At 26.3% G+C, this 20,609-nt stretch overlaps 1 protein-coding gene across 4 annotated transcripts in view; it reads right to left on the bottom strand.

The window, feature by feature from the left end:
* Chd1 (chromodomain-helicase-DNA-binding protein 1) overlaps positions 1–20,609 on the bottom strand; it is a 142,119-nt gene that overhangs the window by 47,889 nt on the left and 73,621 nt on the right. For all 4 annotated transcript variants that reach the window (XM_067263341.1, XM_067263340.1, XM_067263342.1 and 1 more), the window contains 11 exons: positions 18,834–18,923; positions 15,266–15,456; positions 14,272–14,407; positions 12,705–12,757; positions 12,428–12,581; positions 10,986–11,138; positions 9,116–9,187; positions 6,049–6,198; positions 5,623–5,771; positions 3,811–3,913; positions 486–572 (listed from right to left, as the gene is read on the bottom strand). In XM_067263341.1, coding sequence (XP_067119442.1) covers positions 486–572; positions 3,811–3,913; positions 5,623–5,771; positions 6,049–6,198; positions 9,116–9,187; positions 10,986–11,138; positions 12,428–12,581; positions 12,705–12,757; positions 14,272–14,407; positions 15,266–15,456; positions 18,834–18,923 — 1,338 coding nt within the window. The remainder of the gene's footprint in view (positions 1–485; positions 573–3,810; positions 3,914–5,622; positions 5,772–6,048; positions 6,199–9,115; positions 9,188–10,985; positions 11,139–12,427; positions 12,582–12,704; positions 12,758–14,271; positions 14,408–15,265; positions 15,457–18,833; positions 18,924–20,609) is intronic.

Raw genomic sequence — 20,609 nt, 5'->3', positions numbered from 1 at the left:
AATGCCAGGCCACATTCTACTTTGGGGACTCGTCAAAAACTTGCAGAGCTAGGCTGGAAAATTCTGTCACATCCACCACACTCCCCTGACCTAGCACCCTCTGATTATCACTTGTTTCTGTCCTTACAAAATTTTTTGCAGGGCAAAAAATTCAAAAACAAAGATATCAGACAAGCACTGGTTCAATTTTTCGCCTCTAGGGATAAGGCATTTTTTAAAAATGGGATATACAAATTGCCATCACACTGGCAAGAAATCATAAACAATGATGGAAATTATATTATTCAATAAAGTTTATTCAAGGTATGGAAATTTTATTATTTTGTTTTATTCTAAAAACTGACAGAACTTTCCGGTAGACCTAATATAATCAACATTGTGTTGTAATATACATAATAAAACTTTGTAATAATACTTAACAGTGCAAGATCAAATATACAATAAAATTATTAAGTTAGCATGTAAATTTTAATATATAAATTTACTTTAAATGCTGATAATAATTCCTCTCCAACTGAAACAGGTTGATCTTCTCTTGTTTCAGCACGGCTGAGAATTTCATCAATGTCAACCTAGAACATTTAAAAACAAAATTTTTTTAAATATTTAAAGAGTAATAATATTACTTCATGACAGAATAATAAACAATATACATACATTATTATTTATAAAATTGTCTGAGAATTATAACATGAGATTAAATTCATTTCACAAACTTTCAAACAAACTATATGTTTGTTCGAAAGTGTGTGAAATGAATTTAACACAATATTAAATATAACCAAATCTATGGTATCTATTTTTTAATATCTTATTTTCTATTTACATGTTTAAAAATTAAAAATTTTTTATATATGTTCACATACACATTGTGCATACATGTATGAATAATTTCTTAAATTGGATTTGAAATTAAATTTGGATTGGAAAAATCTTTCCAATACTAATTTAATTTGAAACAAATTAATCCTCAACTGAAAACGTTTTACATTTACCGCCTTAATTATTTACATAAATCAATTATCAAATCAAATCAAATTTTAATCATCATTATTTATTACTGTTTGTTTTTATTGCATTTACAAAATCTCTAACTTATTTTTAAAAATTACACTTGTATTTATACACACTATTAAACAATTTTAATGAGTATCGAAAAATATTATATTTTAAATAATTAAGCTATAAATGCTCATTCAAATGATTGAACTTAAAACATAAGATTTTATCTTATTATACACAAACAACATAAAAATTGTTTGAAGCTATATTTGAAAAACAAAGCTTTCAAAATGAGCTGTTTCACTAATATATGATATTCCATAATGATAATAAAGTACTAACTCTCTTTACACTGTATCATACAAATTTCATTTTTACTTCTTAAGTTTTTCACATAATTTATAATAAAATAATTTTAAAAGACAAATTACTAGCATTTTTTATTAATCAGCAATTTAAACATTAAAGTAATTACTCTTTAACTGACTTATAAATAAATTAAGTAAAAAGATAATATTTAGACAATCAGAGTTTTAGATAATTAATTTTCAAAATATAATAAATTATTATTACATAACATAAATTTATATAAATATCATGCTAATTACAGTATAATTACTTGAAAAGTTCATTTTAAATTATTTTTAAAATGTAAAATAAATATTAGGATTAAAAGAAACAGGATTTATAATTCATACTTAGATAACTTTATATAACAAAGTCTAGGGGTTTTGAGACAAATATTACAGTGAAAGCTTTTTTTTATTATGGATGGCTGATGTTGGTACAACCAAAAACATAGGAAAATTATAAGAAAACTCATTTGCTGTAATGGAGTCCCATTACTATGGACTATTCTCAGATCCCACAGACTGCTGTCCTTTAAAAAGACTTTTTAGTCTGTTTTATTTATTTCATCACATTTGTCATTTTATTTATTTTATTTGCAAAAACTAAATACAAAAATTCATTTCTTAATCATTTTTTCAACATAGATTTTCACATTACATTCAGTTTTGGTTTTGTTCTATGTTGTGTAAAGCATAGACACAGATCATAAAAGAAAATAAAAAGTTTTAGATTTAATAAAAAAAAGAGATATAATTCATCACAGTGAAGATAGAAATCTCAACATGAAGTTGGTAAAGAAATGTCTCTGAGTAATCAGACAATTTCAGAACCCTTGGAAAGCAAGAGAAAAACTACAATAAGCTTTACTTAAAACATATATATAAAATGAATAAAATATTGTTTTTACAATTTTAATAAAAATCTGGCTTATGTACTTTACAACTGAAATTTTGCCCAATGCGTAATTGGCTTTTGTCCACAATATTGATATACAGTCGATATTACTATATACACTAGAATACCCTTATATTTGTATAACAGATCCATCGAGAAATAAAAACACATTAATTTGGCATCTGGACCAAATAAAACATCCAAGAACTGTGGATATTTTCTCCAGATCCATTATCGAAGTCTGTTCTAATATGATTCTACTGTACAGTAATAAACAAGTAATTACAATAAAATGGACTTTCATTATAATAGACAGATTTCTTCAATCCAGCAGTGGTCCATTATATCAAGCTGTTACTGTATATGCATTTAATATTTATGAAGATAATTTCATTAAATAAAAAATAATTTTATAAACATAAAATCCCTTTTTAACAACATTGATAATTAGTTAAAGAATAAATTCCACTTATGTTTTGTATTAAGCAAGAGCAAAATTAAAATTCTTCATGAAGAATTTTTATACTATCTTCAAAGAACTATGCTAAACAATATTTAGCATAGTTCTTTGAAGACAGTATATATATATTATATTTATAAATTATAATAGATTATAGTAATTTTTATATTGGGCATATAGTGAAGTTCTCTAGGTTTTTTGAAACAAATTTTGATTATGTTGTATAAAATTCAATGTCACACTAGGGTAAATTATAGTTTATTTAAAAGATAGGGGGCAGCATAAAAAATAATGTATTAGTTGTTATTTTAAATTTGAATTAATGATTAAAATAGAAAAATAAATAAATGTATTACTGACAGTGTGTTTCATCAAGAGGAGAATGCTACAACAGCTGCTAGGATTATGACATTATGGTTGGTTTATGGTTTATTTTGTTACAGCAATGCTACACATGGGTAATCTTCAATCCCAGGGGATACCTCCATTGGTTGTCTTTTAAGGGAAACTGGCTCCTATTTAGGTGTTACTAACGTGAAGAAAACCCAAAAAACTCAATGTGGCCAGCCCTTTGGTGAAGCACAACCCTATGACCAACTACCAGTGTTTAGTGATTTTATCCACTTGGCCACTAGTGGGCAGCAGCTGCTAGGAAACTGCAGTTTATGGTGAGGATGCTATAACAGGAAAGGATTTCTTCAGGGTTACAATTGAAAATAACCCTAGAGTCAATGTCCGGGAGCTTGTAGAAAACTTCAATGTCAAAGTTAACAGTTTTAAGAATTAAAAAAAAATTAAGTTATGTGACAGCACAGATGTTTGAGTGTCTCAACAAAGAAATTTGTTGGACAGAGAAGCAATATGTAGTATGCTGTGTTTTGTCAAAAAGAAATCCATTTTTAGATCACCTAGTAACAGGAAACAAGAAACTGATATTGTATAACGACATTTTGTAAAAAAAACATTGGAGCAAGGTTGGTAACTCCCCACTAACCACTCCAAAGCAAATGTCTACCACAAAATTAGAATAATATGCATTTTAACTAATCAATAAAATATGTAAAAATAATTTCTTAAATTTATAAATAGATATGTTTTATTACCTGTGGTTCTTCATCACCTTCATCTGTTTCCTTAAATAATTCCTCAGCACCAAATTTTAAAATTGCTGCCAATTCTTCTTTGTTGAAAGGTGTAGAATTTGTACTAAAATTTGAATGGCATTTATTTATTTTTTCAGAAATTAGTAAAATATTATAGTTAAATAATAAAGAACATGTAACATATAATTAAGTGATTTCATGCCTATTTTACTTTTTTCTTAAAATTAATTTCTGAATCCAACTGAATGTCTCAAACAATTTGAATATACAAAATAGTTTTAGTAAATTCCTTAAATATACTCTTCAAGTAATAAATATATAAATAAATAATTTATAATTAAAAATAAATAAATAAGTAGCTTTTTAGACCTTACGTCTTTATTTTGAAAAGATATACAAGTATCCCTTGATTAACATGATAAATTAATCCCTCGATCCTACCACATATATCAAAACCACGTTAATCAAATACAGTGGTACCTTCATACTCAACCAATCACCACTCACTAAAACAAATTTTAGGTTAATAACAAATATTTTTATTTTAATTTTGTCACTCGCAAGAGAAGTTTTCTATGATAAAAATGAGTAACTAATTTGAAAATAAAATAAAATCTTAGAGCTGCATGCAGAACATATCTATCTATATCTATGTTAAGTAAAAACAGCTGTTAAAGCAGCATTGATTAAAACTTCTGCTGCATATATAAAAAGACTGTGGCAATTAATTTTGTGTGTTAATCATATCCAGCATTAAGCAAGAGATACTTATACATATTCTGTTTTTTTTTTTTTTCCAACCTCCAATGGTCCATAAAACAAAGACAAGTGTAAATAACAAAATGAATTTATTACCAAAAGTTAGGTACAAACATGGTTACTTTTCGACAATCACTGTGAAGATTGCAGCATTTGTCTATCTGTGGATGAGCTTTTCCATCCCCTCTTCATAGAATGTTGCCGCCAATGACTTGAGATGATCCCTAATGTTGTTTGAAGATTGTCATTAGCCTCAAACCTCTGCCTTCCTAGCCATTTTTTCTGTTCAGGAAAGAGGTGGAAGTTGCTTGGTGCTAAATCGGGGCTATATGTTGGGTGTTTAAAGGTGGTGAAGATGTCCACCTTTCAGAATTCAACCCAGCTTAGAACTGTTTAGTGTGTGAAGACTTCCACCTCTTTCCTAAACTGAAAATGTGGATAGCAGGACAGAGGTTTGAGACTAATAACAATCTTCAAAACAATGTCGTTAAGGCCATCTCAATTCCCTGGTGGTAACATTTCATGACAAGGAGATGGAAAACCTTATCCACAGATATGACAAATTCCTCAATCTTCATGGTGATTAGGTTGAAAAGTAACCATGTTCATACCTAACTTTTGGTAATAAATTCATTTTGTAATTTACACTTGTCATTGTTTTATGGACCATCGGAAGTTAAGAAAAAATTGCCCTCATATATACAGAAGTTTATTTGGACATTGTGCTAATATATAGCACAACTAACATATGTCTCATAATAACAAATTTTCAAAATAAAATAAACATATCTTTATATTCAAAATCTTAAAATCTGTTATTGGGAAATTACACTCCCAAAAAGTACATTTTAGTGTTTGAAAAGGTAAAAACATAAAGATCTTAAAATTAACGATTATAAAAGCAATATCGTTTCTTTATGTACTTTTTATGTTATCACTTTCAGATATCTAGCAAAATACTAAAACAAAATTAAGAAAAATGTATTTTAATAAAATAAATCAAGTCTCAACTTCAATTACAAATAAATGTAATTATGAATAAAAGCATAATACCTAGATGGTGCATTGCTTTTAGACAGAACTGTTCTACCAGTAGTATCCATTCTTTGAATTACCAAATGATCTAAAACCATTTTTCTTTTAGCTCTTTCAATAATATCTTCTTCTACACTTCCTTTTGTTACCAAACGATATATATTAACCTGTAATATTTTGAGAAATTACGAAAAGTTAATAAAAGTTTTCATTTGAAAAATACTAATATATTAAATAATAATTTTTTATTATTATATTGTAAACAAAATCAATATACACAATAAAGGTTTTGTTTTATATAAATTATTTAAACTTAATAAATAATCATAATTAATTTTAATATAAATATTTTTATTGATAAAATGAAATTTAACAATTTTAAGCTTTATATTATGCAACAAAAATTTTATTGCTCTTAATCGCAAAGGAATAAGACATTTTCACCTGATTCTTTTGACCAATTCTATGAGCACGAGCCTGAGCTTGTAAATCATTCTGTGGATTCCAATCACTATCAAAAATTATAACTGTATCTGCAGTTGCTAAATTTATTCCTAAACCACCTGCTCTTGTAGACAGCAAAAAACAAAAGTCCTAAAAAAAGTAATATATTTAACACATTATAACAAAATTAAACACAAATAAATATAAAACAATTACACATATTCTTTGAACGTCAAACATTTTATAATAAAATTTTTGACGTTCAAAGACTGTGTGTAATTGTTTTATACATGTATATACAGGGTAGTTCATTTTAATAAATCTACTGAAACTTGAAAAATATTCATTAGATCAAAAATGTCACTTTTTAAGGGAGTCACTAGATGGGGGTTATCATTTTCATCATAAATGGCTCTACAAATCAGTGAAAACTGGGGTCAACTTCATTTCCTTAAATGGGAATTTCCATTTTTTTATTGCATATTTTGATTCTATATCAAAGACAAACACTTTTATCTGATTTTTTTCAAAAGATGCAATTATTGAAAATTATGAAATGTCAAAGGACCCCATAGAGAGATAGACGGTGGTCATATGGCATATCTCAAGCAGGGTCAGACTTAACGACAATTTTACTCATTGTTAGCACTGGGTTTTTTAAAATAAAATTTCTACCCTCAAAATTAAGCTTTCGTCACTTTATAGAAATTAATAATATGAAAACTTTTCTTTATAAAATCTTATAACAAATAAAAAATAAAATTGAGTTTGGTGTTATTACAATTAATAATATAAAAGTTACTTTTAAAATGAAATCTCATAATAGCTGGGAAAGTTAAAAAATGGCAATGGGTTATTAAAAAAATCTAGCAATCCATTGCTAGATTTTTTAGTAATACATTTCACAGTATGTTTGTACAAGCTGTTTGAATTCTCCAAATTATATATTCTCTAGTTGTTGGTTCTGTTCGTAGAAAAAATTCTTTAAATAGAAGTCAGTTAAAGTCAAGTCCAAAGTTCATAATCATTTTTTAAAGTTAATTTCTTCCTATTTTTCAATAAATCTCACAGATAACAACAAATGTGTGTGTGCAAGTGGTGTGGTCACTGCATAAAAATTCAAATGCTCATAACTTCTGATCAGTGCATCTTCTTGAAAAAAATGTTGCAGTTAAAATGTTTTTTTTGTTTAAAGGTAGAATCATAATATGTAATAAAAAGTAAGGGTTTCCATTTAGAAACTGAACTTGATCCTATTTCCACTGATTATGGAACCATCTATGGTGAAACTGATGATATCATCTTTTGGCCCCCCTAAAGTCTAACATTTTTGGTTGTGAATTTTTTACAGGATGTGTATTTTTTAAAGTTATTCCTGTAGATTGATTAAAATGAACCACCCTAAATAACAGTTCAAAAACTGATCTTTCTTATTTTATTCAAAGACAATGTGTTTATATCCTTATTTATTATTGACAAATTAATTACAGAAAAAATTAATCTTTTTTTCCTGTAATCAGCGACATTTTGTTACATTACATGTTTTCTAAATTTATTTTTATAGAAAAGATAAAATTTAAATAGTCATAATGTTTTCAGATATAAGATGACAATTGAAAAAGATCAAACATTTACTATGTATCATGGATATAGAATCATATGCAGTTAACTCAAATTTTGCAGTTCTTTAGTAATGGAGTATACCTTATATTATACAGTCAAACCTGTTTTTATGCGGTGGATAAGGACCGCAAAAAAAAAACGCACAAAACTTTACGCGTGGCTATAAAAAATAGTTTTCGCAGCACAATTAAAAAAATATTTTTTTTTTATGTGATGAATAGGGACCGCATAAAGAAGTCTCACATAGAAAATAACTCGTTTTAAAATCGTAGTCTTAGTTTCTAAGGAAATTACCTTCCTCTTCGCTTTGTTTTTGCCCTTATTCATTTTCAGGGATTATGTCTAAACATAAAATAAAAATCCTAAAATTTTATATCTAAATAGAAAAAATAATACAGTACATTTACCTTCAATTAACACTTTGAAATAAATCTTATCTTAATGGTCCCAAAATGTGAAAGCACTTTGAAGGTTTAATTAACGTAATTAAAACACATGTAGAATTTATTGACAACAGTTGTCAGCACTTGACTGCATCGTCTTGTCTATCGTCTGTTTTACATATTTTTGTCCAGGTGGTGTTTTTTTTGACTTAAAAAATAAATTATTTCATTTTTCGCATATTTATGCAATAATATTACTATAATAAGTTCATTTATGCTATAATAAGTTTATTTAGCTATAATAAGTCAACGTGAGACATGACAAAACGCATGAGACTAGTCGCCAACTATACCTCAAAAAAACCGCACAAATAAAAAATCGCATTAAAAAAAAGACCGCTTAAAAACAGGTTTGACTGTATTATATTTTGAGACTAGATATGTAAAATATGTAAAGCAGATATGTAAAATTCCAAAAAGTTATGTAAAATAGCAAATTTTTGGTTGGCAATTGAAGGTTGGTCTAATTTTCAAAAACCATTTTCTAAAAATTATGGTTTCATAGTTAGCCATGTATGATTCTATATCTGTAATGTGCTTCTTACAAGTGTAAACATCAATATTTTCTCAATGGACAAAACAAAGAAAAAAAAAAAATTGTTATCAAGCCTAAGTACAAGTACAATAATATCCTAATTATTTCATAGCAACACTATTGAATTTGATTTTTACTTCTTTTCCCATATTTTTCTTTTCTTTTCATTACACGGATGTAAAATAATAAAGTGAAATATTTTCTCTTGAAACTATTATATGAATCAATAATTTCAAAATAATACAAACTAGAAAAAAAATTTACTAACTGGATTTTGTTGACAAATGAGTAAAAATTCTTTACATTAAAATTCACCCCTTGCTTTCTATAGATGTTTTTACAGTTTTTAAGAGAGAATTTCTAAAAGTCTCTTTAATAATAATTTAAAATATTTGAGAAAAATAAATGTTTACATATTAAACTTAGTATTTTATATTTTATTTAGAAATAGATTAATAATCCAAACCTGAGATCCATCAGCATTAAAATGATCCAAAGCTTGTTTTCGTAATTCTCCTTTAATTGAGCCATCAAGCCGCTAAAATAAAATATATAATAATTTTTTTTATTAATAATTAATTATCTAAAATTTCATATTTGTAAAAATTCCAAACAAATGTAATATTATTGTAAAAGTTAATTTTTAAAATATTAATTTTTAATCAGAGTTTAATCAAAGAAAACCCAAATATAATTATAATAAATATTTCTGCAGAATTCTTTAATTAAATTAACATTTATGTGTTATTTAGTATGCATCTGTAATATGAAACTACCATAGTTAATCTAATATGTCTATACAGTGTCCTAAACATTTTTGCTGTTTGGACACTGTATGCAAATAAAACAGTATTTATTTAACCCAAGTAATTAGTAAGTCTGCCATTTTCAGTGATAACAACTGTTACCCTTCACGGTAAACTATTCATCAGTCTCTGGAATATGGATAATCGAAATTTTTATAATTCCATCTGCAGTAAAGAGACCAACTTTGACTATGGAGAAGGTCAGGTTGAGCTAAACCTCACCCAATGTTCAAATTCATCCCAGAGGTTTTCTATGGGATTGAGGTCTAGGTGTTGAGCAGGCCAATCCAGCCAGATGACACATCTTCATATCCCTCTAGTGTACTCCTGAAAGCATTAAAAATGGCAGTGCTACAACACTGAGAAAACAAAGTTATCAAAATACCTTGATACACTACACAGTTCATATTGCTATGCTAAACAACTAGTGGACCTACATCAAACCAACTGAAACAACTCCAAAGCATATCACTACCATCCCCATCCCCAGTTGGCACTGCAAACTCTGGAAGTAATTCTCCAAGTAACTACCAAATCCATATACAGCCATCTGATCAGAAAAGCTTAAAGTGCAATTCATCATTCCATACCATAATACCTGCTACCATTGCTCCTTTGTCCAATTTCTGTATTTTTTACACTAACATAGCTGCAGGACTTCATTTGTCTTGGTGTTGATAGATTTATGGGCAGCTGCTCACCCAGATGAAGTGCATGCACTTCTCAAAGTGTATTGGTCAAAACTGTCACATAGTTGGTCACCTGAAATCCTGTGCTGTTGAATGCAAGAGATGTTTCTTGTTTTTACACATCTCTCTCTGCAACACCCTCTAGTCTATCAATTGCAGTTTTGGAAGTATTCTGGGATGAAGCAAATTCCAGTTACATTTCTTTCTTCTATTTATTAATGACAAACGACACAGTCAATTAGGATCCTGTCTTATATCCATAATGCTTCTTACACTCAAATCTCCAATTGACAAATGCCCTTTTCATCTATCTCCTTTGAGCCATTTCACTAGTGAATGGTCTAGTTTTATTTTCATTACCATTCTTTACCACACTGAATATGAAGGTGTTGTAAGTCTCAATGCAACTGATAGGAATGCCCAATCACTTTTGTCCATGTAGTGTATATAAACACGTCTATGTAAAAATATGAACATTTTTATATATATTGACACCTTTAACAAATATCAAAGTGACAATATCTCAAAAATTTTTTTTATTTTCCTTGATTAATAATATTGAAAGAATTTAGTTTAAAATTTATTGGAAAATATATGAAAGAATTTAACAATATATATATAGAAATAAAGAAAATTCCGCAAATGATTTCAAGCTTAATTTAAATTTAAAATAATAAAATTTATCTGGAATAGCAATTGAAAATTTTTTAGATCTGTATTATAACACTATTACTTATCTGAAATATGACTAAATTAGTAATATATTGGATTATAGAACAATTTAGAGAAGATCAAAATGAAAAGTAATAAATTATATATCACAAATAGTATTAAAGTTTACCTGAAATGGAAAATGCCTTAATTGTAAATAATCACTTAGAATATCCAGCATTCTAACCATCTGAGAAAAAATTAAAACACGGTGCCCAGTTTCTTTTAATCGACATAGTAATTTGTCAAGCAACATAAATTTTCCACTTCCTCGAAGCAATTGCTGAAAAAGAGTAATTTGAAATTAACATTAATAAACTGAATTTATAATTATTAGAAAGTTTGGTAATCACATCATATCAAACTTTATTATCTACATTTATTATATAACATATGATATACATATAAGAATAACAAACACATAATTTATAAAAATACATCCTTAAGTTTGAATTTAATTAACATAGACAAGAAAGATAAAGCTGTTTAATTTTTTTTTAATTACATTTTTGAAACAGAAATAAAAGTAATCTATAAATTCAATAAACATACTTTATATAAAACATTGTGAAGTTCTTATATATATATATATATATATGTGGGAACCTAAGGGTAGAAAAGGCTAGAAAAGGTTTGTTCAAAAAGAAAGTTATAAAAGAATAAGTTATGTGAGTGTTGCAATTACATATATTTTTTAATGCTCACTAACCAAATATGGAAATATAAAAAGGAAGAGGATCCCCAAATAAAAAAGGAACCAACTCTGGGAGGTCTTCATCAGCAGCTAGTGTATGTCAACTTTCTGACCTGAGTTTCAACTTATACTTTCTTGATGTTAGAAGTGACACCTTTCCTGCAACTAAGGTATTTTGCTGTTTTGACATCACTAAGGTATTTTGCTGTTTTAATATACCAAGGAATGGCTGATTCTGGCAGTTGTTGCCTGTTCTTCCTCCAACCGTTTAGTACTGTGCCTTATCCAGCTCCAATAGATACTTTTACTGAGTACTTCCTCACCTACCATTATGCATTTCAAAGACAAATTATCTCCTATAATTAAAAAATTTTTCTATGGCAATCCTGAATGAGTCAACCACCTTGAGTCAACGAGCATCAGACCACCTTTGAGCACCATCAACCCCAGGTATTTTGCAACTCGCAATTATTTGTAAACTCTCTTTCACGCTTAATGACTCGCTATTATCATCCGAAATTGTCTCAAGACTCTTGTCAGAAGTGTAAAACCCTTTCTATAAATTAATGGATATTAGTTTTATTTAACCTGTAGTAGAGTGTCTTCTTTCCATCACATCTCTAAACCTCCATTCTGAACCAACGACCTACACACATGACTGCATGCTTGAGGTTTGTGTCTTCCCCAAAAGATGCAGTGGTGTCAGTCCTGACATAGAAATCACCGATGTGGTGCTAACCTTACGATTGCACGCGCGCACACATATTTTTTGTTTTTAAGTACACAAAAATGTTAATGTATTACCATTAAATAAACTAAAATATTTCTGTAATCTAAAAAATAAATAGACAAAAAAAATCTTAATGTAAATAAAATACCTGCAAAGCATCACTGTTATCAGAATTTTCTGGAATTCTAACAAGCATTGCATGGTTGCAGCATTTTTTTAATTCCATCATAATGTTAACAAAGCCTGTTAAACTTCCTTTTAATCCTTTACTTAATGCTTTGTAATTTTTAGTTAAAATCCATCTATAAATTAAAAAACAAAGGTTAAAATGCACTTATATATTATATTATTTTTAATAAAGTACAAAAAAACTTTATTAAAAAAGATCTTTAGTCATTTTTAATCGAAAAAACATTAAATCTTACTTATAATATTGTTTCTGTATAGAAGTCATTTCTACTCTTAATATGCGTTCCACCTAAAAATAAAATAAAAATTTTTTTTTTCTAAACTGTAATGTAAAATGTAATGGAAACTGACAGCAGTTTCTGTCAAAAAAAATGTATAATTATTCAACAAAATCTAAATAAAATTTTAAAAATTATTTTACTTTATTTAGTATCTAATTAACTTACGTCAAAAACATTAAAAAAATAACTCGTATATCAAATTTATTTAGCTGTAAAATTATTCAAATTAAAGCAATTTAAATATAGAGTAAACACTTGCTACTTTAATGAGAAATAGCAAGTATTTATATTTTTTCAATATAGAATAAATACATTTACTGCCATTTAATATCAGGTGTTGTCATACATTTCTACTCTCAATATTTTGGAGATATATATGTAAATCATAATACAACACAAAAATTTCTACTCAATTTTCCAATTCACGTAAAGTGTTTTAACATTTCCAGAATTCATTAAGTGTTTTGAAGCATTTTAGTATGATCTTAATTTTATGTTTCTGAAATATCATTTTTTTTTTTTTTTGCTCACAGATTTTCAGCATATAATATTGACATTAATTATAACTTTTATATGTATGTACAGTAATAATTTACAATTATAACTGTACATACTAATATAAAAGAAATCTTAAATAATTAGAATTTAAAATACATTAAAAATTCAATTTTTGTAAATAGAAAATAAATATTTAAAACTTTTTTTTTACTATTTTTCAATTACTGATGAAGTTTTTATATAAATATCACAAAACAAAAATGCTACATTCTAAATAAATTAGAATCAGTAATAAATGAAAATGCAAATGGATATTTATGAAGACATGAACCTCTTTAGCAATGAGACAGAAATCTTCTCTGAGTAAAAGATCTGCAAGTGATGATGGCTTTATAGACAAGATAAAGGAGAACTGTTTTAGTAATATTTTATTTTACAGATTGAATCAGAAAAACAAACACAGCTCAGGAACACCAGTAAGAAAACATTACAATGAGTGAGAGCAATAAAATGGAAATTAATAAACAGACACAAAAGTTAATATATAATAATTATAAATATATTCTTTTAATCATGTGTAAGAATTTGTTTGTTCTCCAAAATGAAAATAAAACATATTGGCATTATAAAACTTCACTTCTTTTTTTCAATTATTCTTATTTTGGCATAAAATAATGACAACATTTTTACAAGTTCATTAAAAAATGCCTTAAAAATTTATTTGACTAGATGATTAAAAGTTCTTTTTAGAAATAAGTTGAAATCATATCATTGTTCCAAAAGAAAAATGATGATAAAAAATTATTAATTAAGCATTTATAATTTCAGACTAAATTTTTTAATGAATTAATTTTGTAAATTTACTTTAACTATTATTACGAACATTTCACTTTATAAAATTCATAATAATAGTTATGATTAACTAACAAAATTGAATAATTAATTATAGTATAATTTAATAAAGAATTGACTATATACATAATATAGTCAATTCTTGTAATTATTGTAGATTTAAAAAAATTACCTTAGCTGGCAATGATTTTTCAACATCTTTTTTAACTCTTCTCAATAGAAATGGCTCTAACTGTTTATGCAATTTTGTATATCCTTTGTCAACAGTTTCTTTATGTTCAATTTCGAAATCTTCCCAAGAACCAAATCTAATGATATAAAGTTTATGTATTAGTTAATGTATTTTTGTGGTTGAAAAGCTATATAACTAAAACAAACCATAATTGCAACATTAAAACTTGTTTTCACAGCTGAAGTAAAAGATTAGTTTTATATTAAGATTAAATATTTAAAGTACAGTACAATCTTGGTAATTCAACATATATGGGACCAGAACAGTGTTGGATTAAGGATAATGCTAGATTATTGAAAGTAAGGTAAATTCAATAGTTTAATTATTCAGAAAGAAAACATTTATATATCTGCATGATGTAAGTACATTGTATTAATCAACAACACATATAAAATAGCAAGTAATGAAAACAATCAAGAAACAATAAATGAATTTGACAGCATACAGTCAAACGTTAATGATACAGCAAAACATAAGTTGGATTACTAATCAAACTATGAGAGCATACTGTCATTGCCAGTAATCATGTTACCAAATTAATGAATACCCATTAAATTTTGTGAAAGATTGAACTGACTATGGGAAATTTATCAAAAGATACCATACTTTTACATTTATACAATATTGTGTTATAAGATACTTGTTTGAGCATCTTAAAATACAAATCTAACAATCTTTAATATTGTGTCCAAGCTCAGACTCAATATCATGTTTAATGAGAATTGGAGTTTGAATTAGTGGAAAGTTTATCTATGATTTGGCAACAGTGCCATCAATAACCAAGAGTCAACTAGTAATAGATTACTGGACATATCAAACTAACAATCAAATTGAAATTATCAAGATTATACTATACAAAGATATAATTTTAAGTAATAATTTTAGTCTTTATATATACATAAAACACCAAAAAACATTAAACACAAATACTTACTTATTTGGCATTATAAAATGTAATAAAGCCCATAACTCTTTTAATGAATTTTGTAAAGGCGTTCCAGTAATAAGCAATCGATGATTTGTGTCAAATTCAAATAACGATTTATATAATAAAGAGTCATCATTTTTTAAGCGATGGGCTTCGTCCACTCCTAAAACTGCCCAACTAACATTGTTTAAAAATGTCTGAAAAATATGAATTTATATTGCAAAATTAATGTTACCTTTAAATAGAATAAAATTACATTATTATTATTATTATGCTAATAAATATTAATAATTATTCATATAAAATAAATAAATGCAGATAGAGAAATAATATTTTTTTACATAAACTTAATATAAACATTTTCTAAACTAATTATAAAAGATAATAAATAATTTAACTTAAATTACTTATGTCTTTATTATTTATGTCATAATTACTTATGTACCATTACTGAAAATGAACCTAACATAGATTAAACTATTGTGATTTATTTAATATCAATATTTTGATTAATTAGCATTAAAATTTCTAATACTATTTTCAACATAAATGTGAAAAAAAATTCCTAATGACTGAATTTTAGAAAGATTCCAAACTGAATAATGTTTATATGAAGTTTAATAATATCCAGACAGAATACTCAGTCTCAATATCAATATCAAACAGTGTTAATAATTAAATAAAAACATTATTTAACAATTAATCAATTTATCACAAATCATTTTAATATATATCACAGCACTGTTACAACATTTAGAATTTAAATTTTTTTAGTATGAATTTATGTAAATTTAAATTTTCTTTTATTAACTTTTTTTATGTCAAAGTATAAACTTGAAAATAAAATATTTTCATAGTCCTGTCAAGGAATAAAAAATGGATTTAGTGCACTAATTAAAAACCTGGGTATTAGAACGACCACAACAATCATTTTGATTGTTATTGAATTTTACTTCCTCTACTTACTTAAGTTTTTCACTGAAAGCTGAAATTTTTGATTTTCCTGGATTTTTAATGTTTTGCATTACCATTGAATTTATCTTGATAAAATCAAGGGGCCTTGAAATTAAGATTTTCTATTTATAACTGCAGAAAGCAATCATTTTGATCACTGATTTATTCCATTGTTTTATCAACTTCGCTACATGTGTCTACTTATGACTTATGAAAATTAATACTTCTATATGAATGTTACTGCTAGCCTTGTTTGCATTTTCTGCATCTTTTGTTAGAACAAATTTTTGCTTCAGTCTTGTTGGAACTATTCACGTAGTGTGCACAAAAATGAATGACAGATTTTTTTATCATCTGTTTACTGGAGATGAAATTGCAAATATATTAGTAAATATTTTGGAGTGAATCAAAAGATGAAGATATGGATAACATTCATAATCTGTCAGATAGTAATAATGAATGTCATCATTAGATTTCACATAATCAACGTCTCATGAACAAACCAGAATTAACCTCTCTACAATGGGTTATAATATATAATTTACTATATTTTTTTCGAATATACTGATTCTTACTGGTATAAAAGATATAATTATTTTATAACAAAATAATTATATGTATATGTGATAATCTTTGGAATAATATTATCACTTTCATTGCTTGTTTTTTAGACAGTAAAAACACTGCTTTTATATATGCACAGATAATGTTTGTGGTAGGCAGCAACAAAAAAAAATTTTCACGGAATAGTTTTCAGTGCTTAATTTTTTATTATACAGAGTATATGTAGTTCTCCCACTTTGAAGAGGCAATCCCAACTTATAAAACTGTCCTTTAAAACTATGTAATATTCTAAAATGTTATTTTTGGTACAACTGTGATATAAAACTGATTTCAAGTTGTAAAAAGCATATTCTGAAATAGTTGTCATTTTGATTACTGACAGTGGTTCTAGGTGCACAGATATTTTTGCAATTCTAGTGTTAAAGGAAGAATAAAAAACACAAATAAAAATTTATTTTCTTTCAGCATCTCAAATAGCACAACACCAATTCCAAAATAAGTTAAGATATCTTAAAGCTGTAAAATATCCTGCTAATGTTATTTATCTGTTTCTTAATTAAGAAAAATTAACATAAGAATAATTATTATAAAACAAAAATATAAAGTAAATTTTTTTATAAAAAAAATTATAATAAATAATTATTAGAGTGGAAACTGGAGTTGCTGAATACCTGTCAGTTGAAACTGTTACATGTTGTACATGTAAATGTTAACATTTTTAAATTTCTTATTTGAAAATATTAAATATTTTTATATAACATGTATTGTTTGCTTCTTTTTTTTTTTGTATGATTCAGTTGTAATGTATTTCAATTTAAATCTATTATTTTTCATATACTATTACTCTCAGAGAAATCTGTTTGGTTTTTTAAATCATCATATACATTTAAATATATATTAGAATATTAAAAAATACATGGATATTTTGACTTTTAACTTTTGTTCTACTTTATTTTTTAATAAAAAGTAAAAATGTATGCTTAAATAATAATAATAAATAAAACAAAAAATAAATAAAATAAATATCAAAAGCATTCAAAATTAGTAATAGTACAAAGTTTTTCTTCATTTTCATCCAATTTTATTTTTAATTAATTAATATAAGTAAAAGACAGAGAATATCAAAAGAAACAAAAAATAAAACTAAATAAATATTTTAAATTTGAAAGATTCAAATTATTTTACTAATAAATAACTAACTTATTATGTAAAACAGAAAAACAATAAAAACATATTAATACATATTGCAATACTTTTCTATACCTAACTTAAATACAAAATAAATATAGTTAATAGCTATAATTTAATTTGTTTATATTTAAAATATTCACAACTTTCATAAATGCTATCTTCAAATAGTTGTAATTGTCTTACAGCCCTTACTTGTAAGTCATTTTTAATTGTCTACTTGGACATTGCTCATTACTAGGACTTTATGCTGATGTTCAAATATTGACACAAAGATGAGAATTAGTTCAGAAAAAACAAAATTTCTGTATTATATCGCCTGTAGTAATTTTTCCTGTACACATATTACACAACTTATCTTAATGTTGTTAACTTGATGCGAACAGAACCTTGATAAAAAGTAAGTTATGTAAATTTGTAATTAATAATTTTTGGAAATATAATCCAATTGTACACAATATTAGGATACGGTTTTACTTGGATTGTAGTAATACTGCTGATGAGGGGCATGTTACCCAAAACACGTGTAGTAATTTTTACAGGAAAAATTACTACAGGTAATATAATAAAGAAATTTTGTTTTTTCTGAACTAATTCTCATCCTTGTGTCAATATTTAAACACCAGCATAAAGTCCTAGTAATGAGCAATGTCCAAGTAGACAATTAAAAATAAAAGCTATCTTCAAATCTTTAATTTTGTTTATTTAAACATATACATTTTATCTTGTAATTTAATATTCTAAAAAATATATCAATTCTCACATTCTTCATTAATTAATAATAAGGCACTTTGAAAATTTAAAAATTTATTTCATAAAAAACTTTTTTGTAATTAGAAGAAATTTATAATAAAATAAAAGTACGTACTTTATCTTTTAATAATATTTCATATGTTGTAATTAATACATTGAACTTCAGTCTTTTATTTCCAGGATGACACCATTCATACTGTCTAATCTAATAAAAAGAAAAGAATTATAGGATTAATTAAACATTTATTATCATTTGCAAATTTAAGTTGTATTAATATCTAAATTATTTTTCAATACGCTAAAATCATGCTGTTCCAAATTTATACCATTTTATTCAAAAATTATACAAAAGCACCCCTTAAAGCCAAGTGGTGTAAGTCCATTAAACACTGTTTTGAGATATAAAGACTTTTAGTAGAATAGTAGTTGAAAATTCCAGAATACTATCAAATAAAAATTTTTCCACCCGATGTGTTCAAAACTGATTGTTTTAACCCATGTACAGTACATGTTTTTTGCCCTTATCCACACTTTATAAGTAAGTTATAAGCACTTAAACTGACTTACACCACTTTGGCTTTACACAGATTGAGGGTTCAAGAACAAACTTGCATAATCAAAAAAAAAAAAAAAAAAAAAAAATATATATATATATATTTTTTTTTATTATACAGTCAAACCTGTTTTTATGCGCTCTTTTTATGTGCGATTTTTATTTGTGCGATTTTTTTAATGCAAATTTTTTATTTGTGCGGTATAGTTGGCGACTAGTCTCGTGCGATTCGTCATGTCTTACGTTGACTTATTATAGCTAAATAAACTTATTATAGCATAAATGCACTTATTATAGTAATATTATTGCATGAATATGCGAAAAATGAAATAATTTACTTATTAAGTAATAATTTACTTATTAAACACCACCTGGACAAAAATATGTAAAACAGACGATAGACCAGACGATGCAGTCAAGTGCTGACATCTGTTGTCAATAAATTCTATTTCGTACGGTTTTGAGTTATTTTCTATGTGAGACTTTTTTTATGAGGTCCCTGTTGACCGCATAAAAAAAAAATATTTTTTAATTGTGTTGCGAAAACTATTATTTACAGCCATTCGTGAAGTTTCGTGAGATTTTTTTAATGCGTTTTTTTTAATGCGGTCCCTATCCCCCGCATAAAAACAGGTTTGACTGTATTTAAAAAAGTATATAACATCAAAAAAAAAAAAAAGTTATAAATCAATGTCATCTAGTTAGATATCAGCCACAACAGTTTCTGCTATTCAACATTCCTAGTATCATCAGCAGGCAGTTACATATCAACATTTATTTCTTATTAGATAAATTTTTAACAATTCATATCAGCCAATATCATTAAATAATAAATAAGAAAAATTAATTAAATTTTTATTATTTGTTTTTGTTATTTATTTAAACTTAAATTTCAAAATAATAAAATATTTAAATTTCTTAATTATAAGTCATGTCTAAAACAATTAACAATGTAATAATAATAAACAATGCTTTTAGCCCATGACTATAAATAAGATAGAGTTAAATAACCTAAATAAATAGGATTTAACAATTTGGAATGCTTATCACACCAAGGACAGCAGAAAGGACTAGATCTTTTACAACAAAGTTAGTCTTTAATAATCATATTCAAATTTAGATAAGGATGCATTTCGGGTACAAGAACCCCAAGGCTTAAGGATCCTACACATGTTCAGGAAATCCTTTGAGGAATAACTGTGCAGGCCTGGCCTTGAGAAAATTCAGAATTTCTTGTCACCCACACACAAGGAGGAAAATCTCTCAGTCAGTCAGTCAGCCATGACATCTGATGACGACGTACTGGCTGTTCTTGAATGTTTATTGGCAACAAATTGT

Source organism: Centruroides vittatus, unplaced genomic scaffold (assembly GCF_030686945.1).
Source record: "Centruroides vittatus isolate TY-2023 unplaced genomic scaffold, ASM3068694v2 contig_1773, whole genome shotgun sequence".
Lineage (NCBI taxonomy): Eukaryota > Metazoa > Arthropoda > Arachnida > Scorpiones > Buthidae > Centruroides > Centruroides vittatus.
Note: the sequence above shows the minus strand (reverse complement) of the source record. Positions and strands in the feature narration are given on the sequence as shown.